General features: G+C 37.2%; 1 protein-coding gene across 1 annotated transcript in view; it reads left to right on the top strand.

Annotated features, from left to right (window-relative positions):
- The first annotated feature begins 4674 nt into the window (after nt 1-4674).
- Nucleotides 4675-23780, top strand: part of chm (CHM Rab escort protein) — a 43559-nt gene continuing 24453 nt past the window's right edge. Inside the window, exons 1-8 of the mRNA XM_056731684.1 lie at nt 4675-4739; nt 12811-12877; nt 14922-14994; nt 15123-15253; nt 19272-19602; nt 19883-19999; nt 20604-20724; nt 21857-22079. Coding sequence (XP_056587662.1) covers nt 4688-4739; nt 12811-12877; nt 14922-14994; nt 15123-15253; nt 19272-19602; nt 19883-19999; nt 20604-20724; nt 21857-22079 — 1115 coding nt within the window. The 5' untranslated portion in view covers nt 4675-4687. The remainder of the gene's footprint in view (nt 4740-12810; nt 12878-14921; nt 14995-15122; nt 15254-19271; nt 19603-19882; nt 20000-20603; nt 20725-21856; nt 22080-23780) is intronic.

A 23780-nucleotide genomic window follows, 5' to 3' on the forward strand; every position in this document is an offset into this window, starting at 1 on the left:
TTGCTAAATTTTAAGTCAAACTAATTTTATTAGTATTTCTTCACAGTATTACATTGGACTCACGTTTATTCATTGTTACACCAAATCCACGTCCTCTTCCACACTCTCAACCACTTAGTCAAGCAAATGAGGACCTTTGTAAATGAGAATCTTTAAACAGGTCGAAAAAAGTCGTTGTGAAATTAATGTAGGAATCATGCTTAACCTTTGAGCCCTTGCAACTTTTCTGGGAAGATTAATATTGTAATGAGTGCCTAAATGCCATGCAAATTTCCACCAAGTACCTGCTGAAATTAAAAAGCTAGGTGGCAATCTGGAAAATTAGATACATATTTTACCTAGTTTTCAATCGCACCTCACTACTCGCCTTATATTTAATCTTAATGAATAACTGATTAACATACCTGGCCCCGCAGGCACACGCCTGCACCACCCCTCCAGCACCGCCCCATTCCTCTCAATGCATATTCATCTCACACATGGACCACTATACATATACTGGCATACTGTGAAGCTAATGCAAGCAATCATATTTATACACAGGGTTTAATGCCAAGGAAAAATAAGAAAAGAGAAAGGAAAAGATGAAAGGAAGAGAAAACTGAGACAGTAAAGAAAGAGTTTGTTTGGAATACGTGGCTGTGCTTTAATAGTATTATTCTTTCCCTCTCATGTAAAATATTACACAGAGGCCAAAACCAGATCACCAGCACCTCTTGGCGTAATGAAATGTTTCTGCATAAATTTCCACCTCACCCAAATCAATAACAACAATAAATTACAACTGATTTTAATTGAATGTTGTTTCTAATTTTACTGTCACTCGTGATAAATATTTATGTCTATTACAGCATTTTAAATTCATTACGCTCTCACATGTTTTTCACTCAACGGATTGCTACATACATCAGCGGTCCAGTAATCCATTTGGGCTGTGACACGTGCCAGAAAGTTGCCTGACTCTTAATTTAGGGTAAAATATCACCCTTTAATACTACTTAAGAACAGACAAGCTGTCACTTGAGTATGCCCGACGTACTTAATTTCTCTGAGAAAGCCACCGTGGATGATTTAAGGACAGTCTTCTCACACTTGCTGCCAAATCACAGGTGACTGGACCTTTTTGTGAGAGCTTTGTGTTTTGGAAGACACACTGGCTGTGTGTACGCCACCGTCCGTCAACAAAAATTACTCTGGGAGAAAAGTGGCCGAAGGAGGTTAACTGTTTCAGTCACCTCGGAGTAAAACGTGTTATTTCACTTTTCAGCTCCTGCTTAGTGCTACCTTCAGCGCTTTGAATGAGTGATGTGGACTTACTGGATATGATCGTAGTGAATAGTATGTACAGAAGGGGCTTGTTATTGTGTGAAGTGCTCGGTGGAATCTCAAGGTGACCTGATAAATAAAATGCTTCTCAGGTGACTCTTTCCCAACCCTAAACTAAACAATGTGACAATTTTGCATGACATTTTTTGTATTATATTACTCTATTATTCCTCTAATTGGATTATCATTGCAATAACTATTCTAGTTATTAGTTACTAAATAGTTCATTTATTTAATTATTTATAGTTTTTTTATATTTTATATTTTGAAAAAAAAAATTGTTACCATCATTTTTGAGTAGAATCCAACAGGCATTACAAGTCAAGTTAGAACCACTCACCACAGGTCAAAAGTTAAAATAAAAGTTGAAATGATGCATCTAGTGGTGAGGTTGCGAATTGCAACCAACGGCTCACACCACCCCTCCCTTCTGAAGCACTACGGTGGTTGACACAGGACTAAGATGTCGTCGCGTTTCAGTTCTTTCCCGAAGGAGATATATTAGTATATTAGTAGTATTCACGAAATGTTCTCTTGTAGAGCAGTTTGTCCCTTTAGGGCCACTGTAGAAACCACATGGCGAATTCCATTAAAGGGGAACCGTGGTGTATGAAGATAGAAAAAGCTCATTCTAAGGTTATAAAAACATAACTCATAACATCAATAGATCCTCCAAAAAATTACACCTTGAACCTTTAGGCTTCCTTTTTTGTCGCACTTTGTACACCCTCTTGGGTCAGCTTTTGTTTCCTTAACTATAAGATTAAATAAACTGTTAATCATTTTTGTGACTTTGTACGTGAAAAATAATTTGTGTTTGTCAGAGCTGATATAAATTCATCAGAGCAGTTCTGCAAATCATCCATGCGTTCCCGACCTGAAACACTCGGATAACTAATCTCTAATTTAATGTATATTTACAGCGCGATTTATAATGCAATAATGTTCTCGTGGATGTCTCATTTACAGAGTTTATGAGGGGTCTGACAGATGGTGTCATTCTGTGTTGTTTTGCTACCGCTCACCTCTCTCTTCTCAAGATGGCCACCTTCATAAAGAGCTCAGCGAATAAATGAAACGAACTGTGAAGTCTCCTTGAATTTCACTTCAAAGTTTCAACGGACTGTGAAAACTTTGCGACGGTATTTGAGAATATTGATTGAATGGACGCCAGATCTTTGAAGAAACACCAGGTTGACAATATTTTCAGATGCAGTGGATGTATTGATGCAAGGTCACAAATAAGCATAACATGTATTTTTTAAGGATCCTTAATAATTATAAAATAATTCTTGAATTGCTACACCTATAAGACATGAGAGGTGCGGGAGACCACTATGTCAGGCTGAAAGTGTAAAACAAGCAATAACAGAGCAAGTATCCTGTACTATCCAAACCCAGAAAGCCATAAGAGTGGGGACACCATAGGTTCTCAGAAGTGAGAATCAAAGCCTCTGGATCCCACAGAAGACTGTGGGGAAAGGTGTGGGCTCTTGCAAGATATAGAGCGCTTGGTTCTCACAAAAAGCATTGTAACGCTCGTCACTTTGATTTTGCTTTCAAAACTGTCCAGACACAAACCCCTAAGAACATACCGGTTCGATGGCAGGCGATGAAACCCCACACGAAATGATTTCAATCCACACAGGTTCGGCTTAACATTTTTCCTCAGATGAAAACAGAGGGCTGCATCCCCTGGAGAACAAGCCGTTGACATGAAGACACTCCTCCATCAGTCTCTTGTTGGAAAAATCCCTGGTGCGTCAGATACGAGAGCATCCAGAAGAGGATAAAAAGGTTTCTTCTGTTGTAAGCCATCTGTCTCGTTTGCCACTGTTGTTTTAAGCACGGACAAGACGTGTTTCAAAAATGCAGACTGAAGAAGATCAAGTGTCACCGGTTTGTCTTTTTTTGAAGCTATAAACACCTGTCTCCGTTTGGCTTAGGAAATAAGTATCACTGACAATATCTGTGATGGTAATTCAAGAAAGCTGAAGAAAAGTGACGTCCAAAGGGTCATCCTGTTTTGGGAGATATGGTCATATCTATTGGTTTACCAATAAACTGTGCCCAAGAAACAACATTCAGATCCTCGAAAATATCAAGCACTCCATAGCATGCATTTAAACCATTAAAAAGCGCTGAAAAAACACAGAAATATCTGGTAAATGCAGATAGGAATAGAAGAAAGGGCTCTGAAATATATTCTCTGGTGCATTCTGGCATCTCTCAAGATAAGGGGAGCGTTCTTGAAAAGTGTGAATTATAAGTGGCTTGCCCGTATTGTTTTGTGTCCAGGTCAGAATCTTGGAGATCTGTGTAAAAATGAACTGGCAAGAGTTAAAGCGGTGAATTTATATCATCAACCAATTTATTTTAAATAAAAGACATGCAATGTGGTGTGTTATAGATCCATTTCTGAGTTCAATTTAAATTTGTTTCACAGTTTCTAAAAACAAGCAAAACGTCTAATGCATTAACATTAGAAGTGAAAGGGACAAATATATTAAATACTGAAAATACAAAGATTTCTGGATCTAAAATTAGACTTGCATTGAAGAAAACCGCTGTCATGAGAAGCTTTACTTCAGCAACAATCTCATGTAATGCTATTAAAAAGTCGAATAAAGAAAGTAACATTGTGAGGTAAAAATAAGGGTCAAACGACTTTTCAATAGCTTTACTTCAAATTGTTACTATTTTAAATTTCAGACGCATAATATTGATGTGCTAATAAATGTGTTCCTTTTTTAATATGTATTATTTATTTATTATTAGCCTGCATCCCTTGTATTAGTTTTTTTAATCCATCTTCATTGCTGGCTGTCATGTCAGTAAATTGTCAGTAAGTTCGAATTAAAAAAGTTTGTACTTCTCAAATAATGTTATTGAAAATTAGATTTATTAATCTTACTAATGCGAAGGTTAGTAGTCTAGCTAGCATGTGTGCCTGCGAATGCGATGAACGAAGGACAGATACGTCATCATTAGCTGTTTAATATTCATGAGCTGCACCATCGCCGTAGTAGGATTCGTGATTTCGCGTGTCTTTGTTTTTTGCCATTTTACAATATTTGGTAGAAATTTTTATGTTCATAAGAAAAAACATAACATCTCTCCAGTCAATATAAGACGACGTTACGTTTCTACATTAAACCATTAAAATACTGCTTCAATAGCTTTTTTATATCGTTTTTTTCCCTTTATGAATATATATTTATAACGTTTCTGCCTACCGAGAGTTGTTTTGAAAATCATATATTTTGTGTAGTGTGTTATTGGCTGTGGTTAAAAACCTGTGTAGAAAAAACATGATTCGTGCGTCACCCAAGCATGTCACGTGACAGTTTGTAGTTTCAAGATGGCTTCTGAGGAGCTCCCGTCTCAATTTGATGTTGTCATTCTCGGCACAGGTAAGAAATAACTAAATATATATGTCACCTTTTAATAGTCTGTTCTCCGAGTGTGTATTTCGTGTCGCGTAACGGTGAGGAGCATGACCGGGGTATGCGAGCCTCTTGTGTTTGTCACAGACGCAGAAAAGCAGCTATTCAGGGATGCTAAAGCTAACTGACTGTGGTTGACACATGAACAAGTGCATTTATGTGTTGATGTCTGCAGTCAGTTTTATTGTATAACATGTATAACATGACAAAGAATGTAAAGAAGAGCTAAAGAAATCTCTAAAGGATCACGTGTGTGACAGACTGTGACATGAGTCAGTGATGCTGATTCACAGATGATCTGTTCGAGACTGAGACAGCAGTTCTTTTTGTGTCACTGTGTCATATGGCTTATTGATTATTAACATGGAGGCATTTTATTTAATGCATCATTTTCGCTTACAAATCAAAGTAATGTAACAACAGGATACATCTGTAATGGTTTACATTTGATATAGCTGGATGTTGGATGAAATGTCATCAGAAATGTCTACAGGGCGTGCCAAGATAACAGGTTAACAATGTTTAACAAGCACACATGTTTTGTAGTTCAACCATTAAATAGCCATTTAACTTACTGTAATACATGAACGTTTATTTTGGTGCAACCTGTATTCAGGTCAACAATGGTTATATATTGTATGCAAAGCTCAAACCAACAACCGCTAGCTTTAGTCTGACACAGAATATAGTCTCTTATTCATTAATAATTTATTTCAACTGTTATTTAGTTGCATACAATTATGTAGTACTTTTCTTTTTAAGTATTTTCTTAAAGCAATTCCACAATAAATATGCTAATTATATTGTAATATGGAGGCTTTTCGCTCCTGAGTATCTTGCCTTCCCATCTCAATGCATGCATAGTATTAAAATCTTTAGGTAAACTTTTCATATAGGGTTAAACTCCTCTCCTTTTGCAGAACCTAAACTAGATCGAGCTGTAAAAGACATATATACACATATATTGTGAATAAACATTTCAGCTGAAACCTTTATTCAAAGACCGCCAGGAGAATGCAATTTTTGCGTATTATTTTAGAGTCGCTTCATGAAGTATCATTTAATTTATTTTTAAAGGGAATCTTCACCCTAAAATGTTCATCATATACTCACCTCCGTGTTATTCCAAATCTGTATTAATTTCCTTGTTCTAATGAACACAGTGAAAGATATTTGGAAGAATGCTTATAACCAAACCGATCTTACTCCCATAGTAGGAAATAAACTTTATCTTGTTCTGTTGAACAAAAAAGAAGACATTTTGAAAAATGTAGGACAGCAACAGTTCTGGGGCACTTTTGACTACCATTGTATTTTTTCCTACTATGGTAGTCAATGGGGGGCAAAATCTTTCTGGTGGTTATAAGTATTCTTCAAAATATATTTCTCTGTATTTATCAGAACAAATACATTTAAAACGAGTTTGAACAACTCGAAGGTCAGTAAATGATGACAGAATTTTATTTTGGGTGAAGTATCCCTTTAAAAATGCAACCTAGCCAATTGTATGAATTTATGAAGGTATTTGCTGTTATTGTGTTCAAATATTTACACAGCATATGTCTGCATGAATTATTTGTTAGTAAATGAGTTTCTATTACTCAGTATTTTTTCAGTTTTCCAGGCCTGATCTGGGATTTAGTCCTACTTTCTTGTGTATCGCAGTCTAGAATTCAGTTCAACTGTAGCTGAACTGCATCGAACTTGGTTGTGAGCTGTTGGTTTGTTCTGTGTATCCTCTTCTACTGGACTGAATGGTCTGAATGAATTCTACTGGCCTCGATCTCTCCAGTGTCCTGATTTGGAGAGTAGAAGTGTGTTTATATGCAGGCCAGGTCCTCAGGACAATGCTGAAGCCAGCAGGAGATAAAGTTGCTCCCAATTGCAGTCCAGTGTTCTTCACAACAGCAAGGAAAGGCAGATGAGAAAAAAAACTGAAAAGACTTTGATCGCTGAGAGCAACGTCCTGTGCTGTGATTGATGGTGTGCAAATGAATATATCTGGCCCACTTCTGGTTCCTCTCATGCAAAACCACCAGAGCCAGTTGGTCCCAAGGCAAGCGGTGACACGGGAACACTCGCAGCCTGGACTATTTCTGCTCAGACTCTGTTCCGTGTCAAGGTTGCTCAGACAAGCGTGCTTGTCCCAGACTCCCTAGTTACCCCCGTTTTTGCTGCTGGATACAGGTGTAAATGAGGATACGGACGGGGAACAGTTGTTAATGAATACCACGGCCCCCATAATGATCCCTGCTAGACCCTTTGACTGTGTGAAGGACTGTGTTCCCGTCGGTTGCGCCCCGTCAGCCGGTGAACTCGCACCTGACCTGGCTGTCCCCGGAGAGTCAGTGCTCAGGGTACGGTAAGTTGGAAGCAGATGCCTGTGGATGGCTGTTCATTTTTATATTGTTTGGCTCCGAGTCCCACAGTGAAATAGAATAATCAAGAGCAAAATGGCAAACTGAAATTCCCCATGGCTTTGGGTTATTTTCTTGCAGTTGGTGCCGTGCTAATGAAAAGTTTCTGATGAAAAGATGGCTGGGAAATCTGTTTTTACTATACGGAGACTCCCGTTGAAAGCCATAGTCAGGGCGGTATGTTAACATTTTTTGCACATAGCTGCTACAGAGGTTTAAAGTTATATCACTGGCCAAACAGTTGTTGCGCAAGTATATGAGTGTCATCATCCTTTTAAAAAGTGCAGGTCATCACATAAGCAGACATGTAACTGAAAAAGTACATTAACGTTTTACAAATGGATGAATTAGGGCCATATCATTTTTAGTTTGAACCAAATTAGTTTTTTCTTTTACATTTTTTAAGTTTTGTATTTTCAATGGACTAAAAGTATTTGTCTATAAAAAAAACGGTATACTATAGTATTTACTAGGGGTGGGATTCCCAGGGCACCTCACGATACGATACAGATCGCGATACATAGCTCCTGATACCAATACTATCACAGAGTGGCAATACCATGATAATCGGTATATTATTTTCCGATTCTATGAAGATACATCGCGATATCTGCCTAGCTATGAAAACAAAATTCCCATGAAAAGATTAAGTGCAACATTTGTCTCTTTATTGAAGTCCACAAAACTTTTTCAGTAGGTAAATGAATATATTTTATGCTTAAATTAAAAGCTTATCTTTGTAAACTGACACATTTCAAACATTTAACACATTAAAATACTCCCACATTTCTAAATTTAACAGCCACTTTTTTTAAACCTGGGAACATCTTAGTGTTAACCAGCTTTAATAAAAGAAACCTAAAAAAACATTTGAGTGCAGGAACTTGTATTAAATCTTAGCACATTAACGTTCATTTACAAATATACCTAGATCATATTTTTTTTACACGTAAGCAATCCTAAACTCTTTCTCAGACTAGCTTGTTCACGTTTCCTTCGTTTGCGTGTTAAGCGCCACCCAGTGGAGCCATGATGTAACAATGCTATAGGAAATATATTTAGAGCGTCTTGTTTTATTAATGAATTAAAACATCGATATTTGGCACAGCGTATCGATTCTTGTATCGCACGGAGAGGGACGACGATACATCGCCATATCGATATATTGTCCCACCCCTAGTTTTTACTACTAGGGGTAGTATTTACTACTAGGGGTTACACAAACTAGTTGACTAGTCAACAAGTGGGCATCAATGCTATGACATGACCTTTTTGATGTCGACTAGTCGCAGGTGATGTGATTTTGACACTGTACCTTTAAGAAGAGGCTGTTCCAAGAGAGCTGGCGCGGGACCGATGTCATTCCCACCAGCTTTAGCCGGATTCTGTCTCATTCCTGGCAATAATATCTGTTATCTCGTCCTGTTTTCATCCGCACCATTCACTATTTGATCAGACGCCTCAAAAGCTTGCAGGTAAAATTATAGCCTAACTAACTTATATAGGTTTCAGTGCGCAGTGCTTCTACACGGAGATCTTTTCATAATATCATATGCTATTTTTGTATTTGTTCTTCCTTCCATGTTTCCCACATCGCGCAGATCATAGGTCTCTAGATCAATGGACTTGATGCTGCTGGAAAACAAGTTTTAATAGCGAAACGATAAATAAAAATTGGTGCGCCATTAGATAACCTCGCACACTAACAAGCACAACGACAAATGCTGCACTTCACACAAACAAGCGGCTCTGTCTAATGCTCCTGACAAACTGTATCGCACGTGTGCTACACTATCACTTATTTTTTCGTAACACAGACTGATTTTTTACTACCATGTGGGACATTTATGTACTGTACAGCTCTGCTTTACTTTATTGTTGGTATATCACAAACAAACTTTACGACTCATTAAGATACCTCTGTTACTCCGTCCAATTGACAGTTTAACAGTATTTCATAATTACCATTCAATGAAGCACATCAGAGCATACACTCGACAGCTGGAGAGACTTAAGGATGTAGACAATGTGAAGGTACAGTGGTCTTTATTGAGGAATATGGTTAGGGCTAAGCAATCATTGGCTGACAGGCCTGACTGAGATGCACGTTTAGTTCATCTCATATCTGAGCCGTTCTCTCGCCAGCCGCTAATAGAGCAGCAATGAAGAAAACAAGCCAGCCATTTCACCGGGTCGTTCTCTGAGCCCGGGTTAATGTAACTATTCATCTTGGTTGGAGCCGTGTGCCTTTAGCTTGAATAGCCTCTATTAGCAGTCATGTGATTACAGAACACCTTCACAGATATCCAGACCTCTGCTGTGCTCTTTTCAGGTGATTGATTTCTCACGGCCCTCCAGCATTAGCGTGGAATTGATTGTTAGCAGAACCTCCAATAGGCTCCGCAGACGCAGACTCCCTTTAGATCACTGGAGATTATTTTGTACAGTTGCGAGCGTTTACGGCTGCGAAACTTGATTCTTATCTCTGATTTTGTGGTAGATCGTCTGAAGAAATTTTTGCAGCTTGATTTCGATGACTGAGAGCATTAGGTTGTTTATTTCTAATAAGAATTCATCCATAATTTGTTTCCATGAAAATCAAATGTAGTGTTGCAGAATGTCCAAGACGATATATTCAATGCAATGTTATGATATATTTCCCCTAAAAGTAAAAATTATGTCACCTTTTATTTACTCTCATGTAGTTCAGAAAAAAGTGTTAGACTCTTACTTCTGTGTAGCACAAAAGAAGATATTTTGAGAAATTTCTCAGTGGTTTATACAATGGAAGTCAGTTGGGGTTAATGTTGCTCGACCGAAAGTCACAAAGGTTTATAATGACATGAGGATGATTAAATGATAAACTATCGCTTTGTAGATAGTAAATGAATGAATGGGTGAACGAATGAATGAATGGACTGAAGTATGAATGAGTGAACAAACTATTAAATGAATGAGCTGACAATTGAATTCATAAATGAACAATGGAACAAACGAATGAATGAACAAATAAACTAGCAAATTAATGAAAAAGCCAACTATTGAATCAATTAATTAATAAATGAATGAGAGAACGAACTAATGAAAGGATGAATGAGTGAACTAATGAAATAACAAACAAAATTATCAACAAAAGAATTAATGAATGAATATCGAATTAATAAATGAACAAACTAACGAATTAATACATTTATGAAAAAAAGAATGAATAAACAAACAAATGAATGATTAAATAAATAAACAAACAAAAAAAACGAAGGAATGAACAAATGATTGAATGAGGGAATGAATGAACAACTAACATATGACCAAATTATTGAATAAAAGAATGAATAAACAAAGAGACGAATGAATAAATAAATGAACAAAGAAATGAATGAATGAAAGAATAAGCGATTGAATGAATGAACAAATGAAAAAATGAACGAACAAACTAATTAATGTAAAGGAACAAAAGACTGTACAAACGAGTGAATGAATAAATAAACGATTGAGTGAATGAAGGAACAAACAAAAAATGCATGAAGAAACGAATGAGTGAACCAATGAATAAAGGAACGAGCAACTGAATGAATGAACGATTAAATGAATAAAAAAAGAAATGAATGAATGAACAAACAAATGAATGAATAAACGATTGAATGAATTTAAAAGTGAACTAACGTATTAAAGAGTATGAGATATTCTTGCATCTCACAGGGATTTTTCCTTGGTTATAGAAATATCCAGTGCACAGTATGACAGTAAACAAAGTAAAAAACATATAAATTAATAAAATTGACATATATATACACAATAGACAAAACACATCATCATACAAACACAAATTCAAATGCATACAGCAAAGGTCTGCAAAAGTGAGGAGGAGATAGATACAGAGAGGAGGCGATAGATAAAGAGGATGGGTGACACAAAGGGGTGGAGTGTAAAAGAGAACTGACCTCTCTCTCTCTCTCTCTCTCGCATACAATCCCTCTCTCGCTCCCTCAGCCTCGACTATAAATAACCGAAAAATGACTTTCAAGGTGCACAGATAGAATCCATTTGGAATGTTCTCTAAAATGAAGAGTGATTTATGATTTCATACAATTCCTGCTGAAAGCATTTCAGGCTTCGCCCGGTCATCAAAGTCCTGCCAGCACAAATCTATTATTTATCGCCCAGCATGTCTATGTGGCATCAGAACTTTATGGCAGGTAATGTTTGTCTTTAGCAAACATGATGTGGAAAAATCAATACTGGATAGGATAAATGGCATTAAAAGATGGCGGCGGGAGGTTATTTACACTTTTTAAAAACATCTTCAGTATTATCTGGACAGATATATAGAAGCAACTTGGACCGCTGCGGTTCTGCCGGCTGGATAATTGAGATGCATCCGATTTAAAAAGGCCATGCGTGTTAATATGATACTTTTTCATAAATCTAAATGGGTTTTCTCAGCTTAGATGATCATTTTTAAAATGATGTCATTGCAATTAACCAGAACGTAAATTCAGATGCGTTATTAAATTTCATAGGAAATGTTTAGACAGCCATGAAAAGCTGTTCGACAACCGCTTTTTCATTTTGCGCTTGACATATTTCAGTGAAAATGGAAATTCAACAAGAATATATAGCGTAGGATTTAATCTATTAGGAATGGGTTAGATTGTGAAAAGTTGTTTTTATGTATACCCAACGGGAGCCACTTTGCTGGAGGAAAGAGTTGGAAAAAGTGAGTTATTTGAAAGAAAATTACGATTTTTTACAAAGATTTTGTGTTGGGTTTCTGATCAAACTGTGGAACCGACCGCAGGTCCACACAAACATGTGGGTGTCTAGAATCCCAGGATTGTCCATCAGTGAAATGGCCGTTGCAGGGGAAGATACGACGCCCTTCGCGGAATAAATCACTTTTCCATTGTGTGTGTGAGATGGCGTTGCGCAAGGCCAGATGAAGAAGAAGAAAGATGGAGGGACAGGGACGCTTCAGCGGCTTAATGGAGTTGTTTTCAGCCCCGGTGCTGCTCAATCTTGCTCTCAGGGACCCCACATGCTCCGTCTGCCCCTGTACGGCAGAAATGTGGAGTATGTAAACCACACGGCCAACATAGTTTGTACACTAGTAAATGTGCTAAGTGGACATGTAGGTGCTTTTGGTTTGTATTACTGCTCATTTTAAGTATCAATCTGTCGGGTATGATTAAGCAAGTATCAGTTGAACACCATTTGACTTTCACCTTCGTGAAAATAAGGAAAGTAACCTGCAATTTTATGTTTTAACAGTGATGGCGATAGAGAGGCAAAAGTTACGGATTGCGGCTTTCACAGTATTTTTACGTTTGCATTTATCCAAGACTACACACAGAAAGTAGCACGAAGATGCACATCTAATTCTGTTTCCTCATGCTGAATTGATGCTTTTAACTGTAGCTGTGATATGAGTGAATGAGACTCAAGTGAGTTTTATTGCTTTTACATTTGTGACAATGTAATTGGACGGTTTTGCCTTTTCAGCGATGCATGCTCAAAAAGGCACATTTGGCGAATTGACTGAAATGTTTCATTGAATGAGAGGTCATGCAGCAGGTTTTAATGTTGGTCTGTAACAATGCTCTCTGTCTGGCTTCATTTTCCAGGACTCACAGAGTCTGTCATCGCAGCGGCCTGCTCCAGAGTCGGCCAGAGCGTTCTTCATCTGGACAGGTATTATTCCCATAATACATTGGTGGTTGTGTCACAGGTTGAAAATAGGACTGACGTTTTATTTTGTGTAGTTGTGTAATTATTTTCTTGGCTGAAGACCCCATGAAGTGAAACAGGATTATTATGAGAGCAACCTTAGAACAATCAGTAACACTTACTAACATTAGATAACAATGAACAATTTAGTTTTTCAGCATTTATTAAAGGAGCAAGTCTTTTCCTGTTTTTGAGGCTTTGATGATGTTTTTTGGGTGTTTAACAATGGAGGCTCATATTTCTAATTTTAAAAAAACCTTTAATACTTCACATATTTCAAGACTATTGTTCACCGATGTCCCTCTACAAAACGACTGGATTTCTACCGGTCTATGTAAAGTCCCTCCTTCCGAAACACTCTGATTAGTAAAGCTGACCAGGTCTGTCGTGATTGGTTCTCCGCTTAGTGTATGTGAAGATGTCCAGCCCACACCATACTAGCTAGCTTCCGCTTCTCAGGCTGTTGTGATTGGTCGTTCCCCTTCTCAGTGCACGTGTATTCATAAACTTATGCTTTTAGCAATAAACCGAAACAATGGCGTCAACTTAATGTTATCAGTTAAACACGTGCGGATCGATCGAAGTGTAACGGAGGTCTGCTAGTGCATACCCAAACGTCAGCCTTTTGTGTTTCAATTTTTTTCCTGCGAGGCGAGGGAAATGACACCGGACCGAATGGCGGCAGACCGGTTATATTAATCAACACTAAAAACAAAAGCGTTAGTTTTGCCTTTTTAAATTGGACCCAAGTTGGATAATAAAAAAAGCAGATTGACCAGGAGACATTTGCAAGCAGTACTTCAAAGGATGTTTCATAGAAGTGTTATAGACAGTGGGATGCGCACACACATACAATATTGGTGTATTACACGGAACACCTTTCATAGCCGATGTTAAAGTCATGGAAGCTGTTATTTGACTGTTGGTTGTCTTAGAATGTGTGAAGCTGAATTCTTATTACCAGCTGTAGGACTGGGATGAAAGTGAAAGTAGTTTAGCGCTTAGCTCAGTCTGATGTTTACGATCTCTGATAACAGAACACTACTCCTATCTGAGGAAGGCCTCACAAAATGTTACAGAACAATCTGCTAAAATGTTATCGAGGGCCCTACGAAAACTATTTTTTTCCCCAAATTTCCTTTTTTTCGATTGTAATTTTTCTGGACTCTGTGTTTTCCGTTTATTTTTTTACGATACAATAGTAGTATCTTGTCCCACATGAAAAATACTTCAGCATAGTATAAACCAGTAAAATATAAACCAGCACCTCCAGTGCATCTTCAGTGTTTTTTTACTTCTACTTAAATTTAAGCTTTTTTTTCTTACTAGTACATTTACTTTAATAAAGGTAAAACTATACTATACTATAGTTTATTCATGTGGTTGTGTCATAGTTAATTTAAGTGTAATAAGGTTCAATAAAAGTAAGGAAGGAGGCGGGAACCGGCGAACATTCAAATAAAATTTTAATAAAATAAACAAACTAAAACACGAAAGTAAAAGGCCAAAAGAACATGCATACAAACTTAAAACATATGTCCGGGCCCGGTCCTCTCTCGTCAGCAGTCCCGTCGCTCGTCTTCTTATGCTCCCGATTTCCACCGTGAGATATGCGGGAACCCGCCTCACGGCTCTCGTCACGCCTTCCTCACCACATTAAGTTAAGCAGACTTTTATTTTGATGGGTGGTCGCAAAGACCTTTTTAGTGCATGTCTGACAGTAGCTTTACTCAAACAAGGCTATGAAATTTTAAAAAAATATTAGCTGTTAAGTGCTACTTTCTGATTAAGAATTTCTAAATATACAAGGTTTTGTTTATATATTTTGCTCGATAAGTTGATTATCGTGACTGGCTGGTCTGGTAAAGTCCTAGACTGGATAAGATTTACCAGAAAAGACCTTTCATGATTAAAGGTGTCTTTTTTTTGTACTGTACAGACTATTATACAGTCTAATGTATTTTTACAGACGGTTGCACCTTCAGTGAGTTTTTTTTGTATGTCATAGGAGAACCTACTATGCTGGAAACTGGGCTAGCTTCACATTCAATGGCCTCCTGTCATGGATTGAGGACTACAAGGTCAGTAAATTGTCATATCGTAAAAAAACTGATGGAGGGAGACAGTTAATATGTAACAGTCAGCTATTTGACTCTATATCTTATGTGTTTATGTATGACTGACTGGAGTGTATACTGTTTGTTTTTAGAATCAGGAGGAAGTTAATACCACAGAATCTGAGCAGGCATGGAGGAGTCTGATGGAGGAGGGAGAAGATGTGCTTCCTCTCAGCTCAGTGGACTCATCCATCTCTAACATAGAAGTTTACTGTTATGCCAGGTGAGCGTGCTGTTTCCTTCCCATTTCTTTTTCAAAAGTCTGCACAAAATGTATTTACATATTTTTTAATCTTTTGATTCGTAAGGTTTTTGCACATACAGTCAGAATTTTTCATATGTCGCACTTGTTTGTCCGGTGTCTCTGAGTTATCAACTCTCAATATGCTTGTTATGAATGCGAAAACGCAGAAAATAAAACCCAGTCCTATTTTTTTTATGACAAATGAAATTATCGAATTCAGTGTGTAAATGTGATTGACACAACGTGAAGTCATATACATATTTTAAAATGCGAAAATTCGGACCCCAATTTCGTACTTTTAGCAATCAATTACCTTCAGAGTGTTTGGAATAAGGAGTTTACACTCTGAAAACGGAGACGGAAAGTACTCTGGTTGGTTTTACATATGCATTAAAAAACAGAAGTTGCTGGCCATGGCACTGTAAAAACAAATATACCTACCTGTCCCGTTTCATTCTGGGGATTGTAAGGGTCTCTTTAATGAAATGGACAAACTCTGATCGCTGACTAAGAGCCATGGGGAATGCAAACCCCGTCCTCTCATGTTTTTCACAGAAACTTGCCTAAGAGAGCTGAAACTCGTGACTCAATGAATGCATTGAGCGGGGAGGCGGACTCGCTGTTTTCTGAACAACAGATGGTGTAATCCAGAATGCATTAATAAAAGCAGCATTTTGTGACCCGAAAGTGTAGCCACTCGCTGTGGTTCTGTGACCATGTTAATGAGGTCCTGTGTGCATTAAAATCTAGTGCATTATGTTTTTAAAAGGACAAACATATATTAGAGACTAAACATGACCAAATACATTTGATTTTTTTAATTACATATAATTGTCTTTTGAGCATTTTACAGAAAATATTTTTGTTAAATATAATTTTACAAAAATGATAAATTAATATTATACGCTTATAGAATTTAAAATATATATTTACAGAATTATATAAAGCATAAAAAAATAAGTAAATAGATATAGAATATAGAATAATACATATAAATATATAAAGAAAAAATATTATAAATTATAAAATAAAAATAAATAAAAAGGCACCTGTGTCAAGGATTAAAAGATTTTTGTTAGGTGCTTGTCTAGTAGTAGTCCTATTTAACTGGTGTTCTACGTCAGGGAGTTTTTTTTATTTATGATGCCAAGGACCCTCAAAAAATATGAACATTTTGTGAGGGTACCCATTCTAAACTATGATAATGAGTTACATCGCACACCACCCCTGTTCCGTCCTGTGTGTCAACACAACACACATGTAGTACTACCATGGCAATGGATTTGCTAAATTATGTTTACTGAACTCCTCTGCGTTTAGTTTTTTTTTCTAAACGTCTCAAATCATTCGGCCGGAGACTAAAAAATCTGTCACAGCAAACAGCGTTCATGTTGTGTATGTATGCTTGCCTAAAATCCACGGATTTGACAAGTTTTAACGTTACACACACAACATGAGAGCATAACTCGTATGCAGTGACCGCTTTTTCAGCCTAAGGGAAAATTACTTAAGACGTTAAAAAGGAAACTAACTGCAGTGTTCGCCCCTGTTCATTAGCAAAACAGCTTGCCAAAGCTGAACATATTAACGCACATAATTTATTAACATACATACAGCTAAACTCCCAAGTCCCCATTTGCCAAATAACATATAAATATAGAGTAACTTTAACACTGGCCTGGAATGTTCAATTTAGCCTGTGACTGACTTCGCTATCATATGCTAACGTTATCCTCTTACATCGGCAGCTTTGTCTGGTTCAGTTGGTCTCGATCCCTCTTGAGAAAAAACTTTGAAGCTAATCCTGCTTGTACTGTCCCAGGTTGATAAAGCACTCCGGCTTGAAGTGATTTGCGCAAACAAACAGGTTTTCCACAAAAAATTAAATAAATCCACTCCAATCTGAGGTTAGGACTCTGTGCAGATACTACATTGCATGTTGTCCATGAACCATGGCATCAGGTACACCGCTGTCGCTTGTGAAAACAACAATGGCGGCAGCGCCGTAGGTGGAATTGTGTAGATTAAAGGGTGGTAATATTATAATAAGAGCCAGCATCTACATCACATCAGTTGCAAAATCCGAACGGTTTGATTTCTCACATGCTTGCAGAGAAAGGCTTACGAAGTAAGTTACTGGGATTTTTGTTTTCAAAATTTTTCTAGATGCACATGGGACCCGATAATAGCACTTAACAGAGAATATTTTTGACTTTCATCCAATTGGGTCTTTTAAACATTACAAACAGTTTAAAACGTACAATATTGAATTGATCATATCGATTTCTAGTTCAACTAAAGCGCTTGCTACAGTATTTTAGAAAGAGGGCTGGGCGGTATGACAGAATATTCCGTTACCGTGGAATAAAATGTCAACCGTGAAGTTCTTGGCACATACAGTCCGAAAAAATTGTATGTGTTTTTTCGTATTTGCCTCTCGTTTGTACGGAGTCTCTGAATTGTTATAAAAGGCGACTCCAAATGCTTGACGGATAGGAAAAACGCAGAAAATCGAACCCGGTCCGAATTTTTTTATGGCAGACCAAAAAATACAGTGTATAAATGTGATTAACACAATGTGAGGTCGTATTTATTTTTTACTTTTCTATTTCATGTATTCAGTGGAATGTAAATAAATAGGCGTGGTTAACTAGTCACTGTGAAAGTGGGGAGTTATTCTGAAAGAACAAGTGAATTAATCCACCCATAACAAATTAACATGTCACATATTCTTTTGAACTTCTTTCAGTCTGTGGTTTAGAGATCCGCTCCACTCCGGCGCTTTCTCTCAACATCGCATTTCACGTGCAGAATTCTGCATGAGCATATAGAAAAGCTCATTCTCACCACGTATCTTAGAAGTCAGATTGCTTTGTGAAGCTGTTAATAGTTTTAATAAAGTTTAACTTCAGGCGAGCCAAGGTGAAAACTTGCGTTTTGACATGACTCGCTACTTTCCCCCATTTTGGGAGACGGGTGTGGAGTCACCAGAGACTCGCAGTGCAAAGACAAGCACCAGAATAAACAAACCTAAAGACGCAACACAGTAAAATCCTCATCTAATAGAGTAAAGAGCAATAAAGACCTACAGTACAGACCCCATGAACACCAGTTATATACTGTACACACATTGTTTATGTATATGTTCATACTTCATTGTTATACATGTTGTCTATCTTCCTACAAAAATATAAATAAATAATAAATCTCATTATCAGAACTTGATCTGATATCTTAAGTACATTTTCATAACTTGCGTATTTAACTATGGTGAGCATTTAAATGAACTTTAATAAATAAACAAAGGAAATCTTAATCTAAGAGAAACGAGGTATAAGATATAGAATTATAATGAGAGATTGTTAACGTAAAATAAGATCACTCATTCCGTGATTTTTGGCCATTCCGCCCGTCTCTATTTAGAAATAAATCATACGCTTTTTTTAATTAAAAGTTCGTACAAAAGAGTTGTGTTTTTAACTGTAGATGTTTCTTCTATGGATCGGTCAGATCAAACTAGAGTTAAAGTGAAAGTTTGCGAAAATGAATCTGTCTATGTGTTGCCATCACAAAGCCATTATAATAGAAAGTATTATTATTCATTCAGAAAAAAGTGTTGATCATCTTGTATTTTCTCATCCAAGACACGAATAACATTCCAAACAATAAAGACAGGACAACCGCAGAGATTATGGCAGTGCCAGTGAGTGAGAGAGAAGAGACAGACTGTACACCATATTTCACCCCCCACAGCGGCCAATATGAAATAAAATCTGAGTCAGCGTTAAATTGACTTCCATTTCTGAGTGTGAATCTTTTGCTACTTAACATTTATTTATCTTGTGTTTTTCTCTGATGAAGATGCTTTATAGACAAAAATTCATGATGCGGGTATAACATAACACAGTTGCTGTATACAGCAATGTATGAGATCAAAAATAAAGATCAAGACTGAAATTTTTGCTCCTAGTTTTTCTGAGTTAAATGTCTTTTGCAGTGAGGAAGAAGAGAAAGTAGAAGAAACACAGCCATCGGCCACAAGCAGTGATGCTGTATCAGAAGAGACCAATGAAGCCTCTACTGAAGCTCAAGACACGGCTATCACTGACGGTAGCACAGAAACTGTGAAGACGCAGAACGCTGAGGATGAAATGTCTGAACCAATACAAGAGCAGCATGAGATTTCAGACGCCAGCCAATCACAAGAGGAGAAAGAGCAGCCGCCAATCAGCAGCCCAGCAGATCCACCTGCGGAGGTGAAAAAGAAGATAACATATCAAACACTGTTAAAAGAGGGACGCAGATTTAACATCGACCTGGTCTCCAAGGTTTGTATACAGTTATGTAATAATTCATTATTTCATAAATCTGGAACATGTTAGGAATCAAATTCTGGTTAATTTAAATATAAAACGGTGCAAGTTGCAATATAAAGATATCGAAATAATTAACATCGTGAATGTCCTCACATTTACTCCTGCGTATGAACAGTTGCTTTGGAAGTTAAAAGCATGATGTAGTTATTGCTCTCCGATAGCTAGCTTTAAATGGACTTAGACGGCAATGAAATGAAATTTACTGTGTTCTCTGCTTTGACCCCTTTCAAAGTTGATGTATTCACGTGGCGCGCTGGTGGATCTGCTTATCAAATCTAATGTGAGCCGCTACGCAGAGTTCAAGAACATCGGCCGCATCCTCACTTGTAGAAATGAAAAAGTGGAACAGGTAGAAAACAAATTTTTTACACAAAATCTTACAATTGTTAAAACTGTTAGGTAATTGTAAACATACGTAAGTAAAATGTTTTCCAATATAAATAAAGCTTGCTGATATTTAATAAAGTATTCTCTGGCTTTAATAGTAAATAGCAGATTTATTACTACATTTAATAGCAACATCATATCAGTGTTGGTCTTCTAGTTTCAATATGTAGAAACATTCCTGTGATTACTTATTCTGATGCAAAAACACAGTCTGATTTCATCCAACATGCAAAGACAATCTGCTTTCCTAATGATGGTGTTGTATTTTTGTCCTAATGTGAAGAATCCTGATTTCAGTTACTGGTCCGGTTGAGATTAAATGATTATATGAGGTCCCGCTGGATTCATCCGTTTCTATTTACTAATGTATCTGATAAGAGCATTGACACAAAAGATGTTCCTCATTTCACTAAAAACATTAATAGTAATGCAAAATCCATCTGTGCGAGTAATTGAGGGCTGAAGTTAAAATCCCTTTTTATCACAATTGATCCATCTCTTTCTTTTATGTATTCGTACATCCATGTCACTTCTTTAACCCTGTGTTTCTGTCTCTCCTCCTGAAGGTCCCGTGTTCACGGGCTGATGTGTTTGCCAGTAAACAGCTCACTGTGGTGGAGAAACGCATGCTGATGAAGTTTCTTACCTTCTGTCTGGACTTTGAGCAGCACCCAGAGGAGTACCAGGGTATGACCCATGTCTCTCTCTCTCTCTCTCTCTCTCTCTCCCTCTCTCTACATCTCCCTGATTCACATGGGACACCAGAGATCTATAAGAGACTTGTCTGGATTTTTTTCTACAAGGTCACACAGGACAACAGTCTCATCTAAGGCTGAGAATTTTGATATAACAAGGAATGAAAATTGTCCTTTACCTTCTTAAAAGGATACTTCACCTAAAATGAAAATTCTGTCTTCGTTTGCTCCCCCTTGCTTCAAATCTGTGTGAATGTCTTTGTTCTGCTAAACACACAGGAAGATATCTGGAAGATTATCAAATCATACCCCCATTTGACTCCCATAGTATTTATTTTCCCTTCTATGGCAGTAAATCTTCCAAATTTCTTCCTGTGAGTTTAGCAAAAAAAAATGTTAATTGAAATGTTATAACCCTTTGATCTTAGAAACATCAGTTCATTTTATGTTTATCATCATCTTTTTTTTGTTTTTGACTGTATAAATCAAGATATCGTTGTTGTCCTAAAACCTCGTATCCACATATTTTTTTTTTGTTATTGTTTTTTAGGGGCATGAATCCATATTAATAATCACCCTTTATGTTTGTCACTGGGTTTTACAAATATCTAACCAATAAAAAGTATTAAAACGTGCTTGTCAAGTTTGACATTAGTATTTAATTGTTTAACCGGTTTAAAAACTATGAAATTTAACATCCGATAATACAGAAGGACAGCGACGATATACACATTTTATAATAGAGAAAATCTACTGAAAAGTCGAATTTGATAAACATTTTCTTAATTCTGAAGCAAAATTCCCAATTATGCAATTAGCCGTTTTTACTTCTTGGGATTTAACCTTTCGTGCTTTTTGTTGAATATGTATATTCTCATTGAGGTGATGTATTGAGTTAGCTTCATTATGTTTTCGAGGGTTGGTTCGGAAACATCCACTTTACTGAATGTACATTTGTCACATTGACAAGATAAATTGATTTTTCATGTTATTTTAATGTTAGCCAACATCTATAATAACCAAATTAAAATGTTTAGTCTATTTGTTCTGTCTTTTGTTCACTTACAGTGGCAGGTCCTGTTCTCGTTAAATCTATAACAGATTTCAAATTGTGCTTATTGTAGACCACTCAGAGAAACCATTTCGGGACTTCCTGAAGACCAAGAAGCTGACGGAGAATCTGCAGGACTTTGTCCTCCACTCAATCGCTATTGTGCCGCAGGAGACCCTTACAGACGTGGGATTAAAGGCCACGCAGCACTTCCTGCGATGCTTGGGTCGTTACGGCAACACTCCCTTCCTGTTCCCACTGTACGGCCTAGGAGAGATCCCACAGTGCTTTTGCAGGTAAATGATGATGGATGCTCTTGTCGAAGAAAGGAGAAAAATCTCGTTTTACAAAATGAAACGAAACCATGCAAAAATCAATGTGCTTTATTTCAACATCTCACCGTCATATATGGAAAATTCTAAGTTCATTGTCTTAGTTCAAATTTGAGTTCAGTGTACTACTAAACAAGTTAATGGGTCATATGGCCTGAACACATACTTTTCTGTGCAAAAATTAAAGTGTCAACAGAAGATGCATTCTATCTAAAAGCGAATGCTCAACTCACCCAGACCTTCCTGAAACGCCTCGATTAAAATATGAAACCTTTTTTCTCATATTTTTACATTACCATAGTCTGCGAAAGGTGACAATAGATTTATAGCGAATTAAGGTGTTTTTGAGTTTTTGGTGGTTTATGTGGAAAAACGTCAGTTTAATGTTTTCAGTTTACTCGCCTTACTGCCATTGGTCCAAAATGAAGATGTAATCATTGTGGGTGTGACTCTGTGTTCCAACAAATTTTTTGTAGGATAGCGAGAGATCTTTATTTGGTTTATTGAAGGGCGGGACACACCAACTTGTCTGTGCATTTGATAACAAAGTGCACGCTTACCGTATTGATCAACCGTTTAAGTCGCGAAATATTTCTGTAAACATACTACATACAAATGACATCAAATATTGTTTTACCACGCTTGATAGGAGTGTGCGGTTGCTGCTAGGTTATATTTTTCATGATTTATGTTTCCATGGTAACAGCGACTTCTCTGACTGGCCTTTTCGCTCATCACGATTATGGATATAGTTGTTATATAGTTAAGGTTAGCTACTTGTTTTCTTTCACTTAAAGGGATAGTTCAACCAAAATAAAAATTCTGTCATCATTTATTCACCCTTATGCCATTTAAATCCTCTTTATAACTCTTTCTTCAGTGGAACACAAAAGAAGATTTTTTTGAGGAATGTCTCTGTGGTTTTGTTTCCATACAATGGAAGTCAATGGGGGTCAATGTTGTTTGGTTATCACCAACATTCTTCAAAATATCTTCTACTGCAGAAGACAAAGTCAAACGGGTTCGGAGTGACATGAGGGTGAATAAATGATGAAAGAATTTAGATTTTTGCGTGAACTATCAGACTCAAAACTGTATTGAAAAGATTGGATTTTCTCGTAAAAAAAACGTTATAGGGTGAAAATGAACAAAGTGCAGTGATGCACTGTTTCTCATTTCACATTTGCAGAACTTAAAAGCACATCAGCAAAAAATCGCCCATTTAATTCTAAAGGTCAGAGAGGGGTAGAAGTCTTAAAAGAAAAATCCACGCAAAAACATCAAATGCATGATATCATCCCTTTAAAGTCTGTTTTAGCTCGCACGATTTCAGCGCATGATGGGGGAAGGTAGGGTGAGACCTCTGCAGGACCGTGAATGTCTGCTTTTAGCACTTTGAGTCTGTTGGGAGCAGCGCTGTGAATCTGTGGCACTTAGAGACGAGCCGTACGCCGCCGAGCAGAGTCATCATCGCAGAAACCACACGCTGGCGTCAGGCCAGGTTACAGAGAACATCTCCCCAAAGACAGACGGAGCCAGTCAAGTGTTTATCTAAAAATGCACATATCAGTGTGGTGGAGATCTCTATAAACAATGACAAGTAAGAACAGTATTTTAGCATCAAAATGATTGTGAGAGGCCATTGTGGTTAATAATAAATTATTG

Source organism: Triplophysa dalaica, chromosome 19, assembly GCF_015846415.1.
Source record: "Triplophysa dalaica isolate WHDGS20190420 chromosome 19, ASM1584641v1, whole genome shotgun sequence".
In the NCBI taxonomy this organism is placed as follows: Eukaryota; Metazoa; Chordata; class Actinopteri; order Cypriniformes; family Nemacheilidae; genus Triplophysa; species Triplophysa dalaica.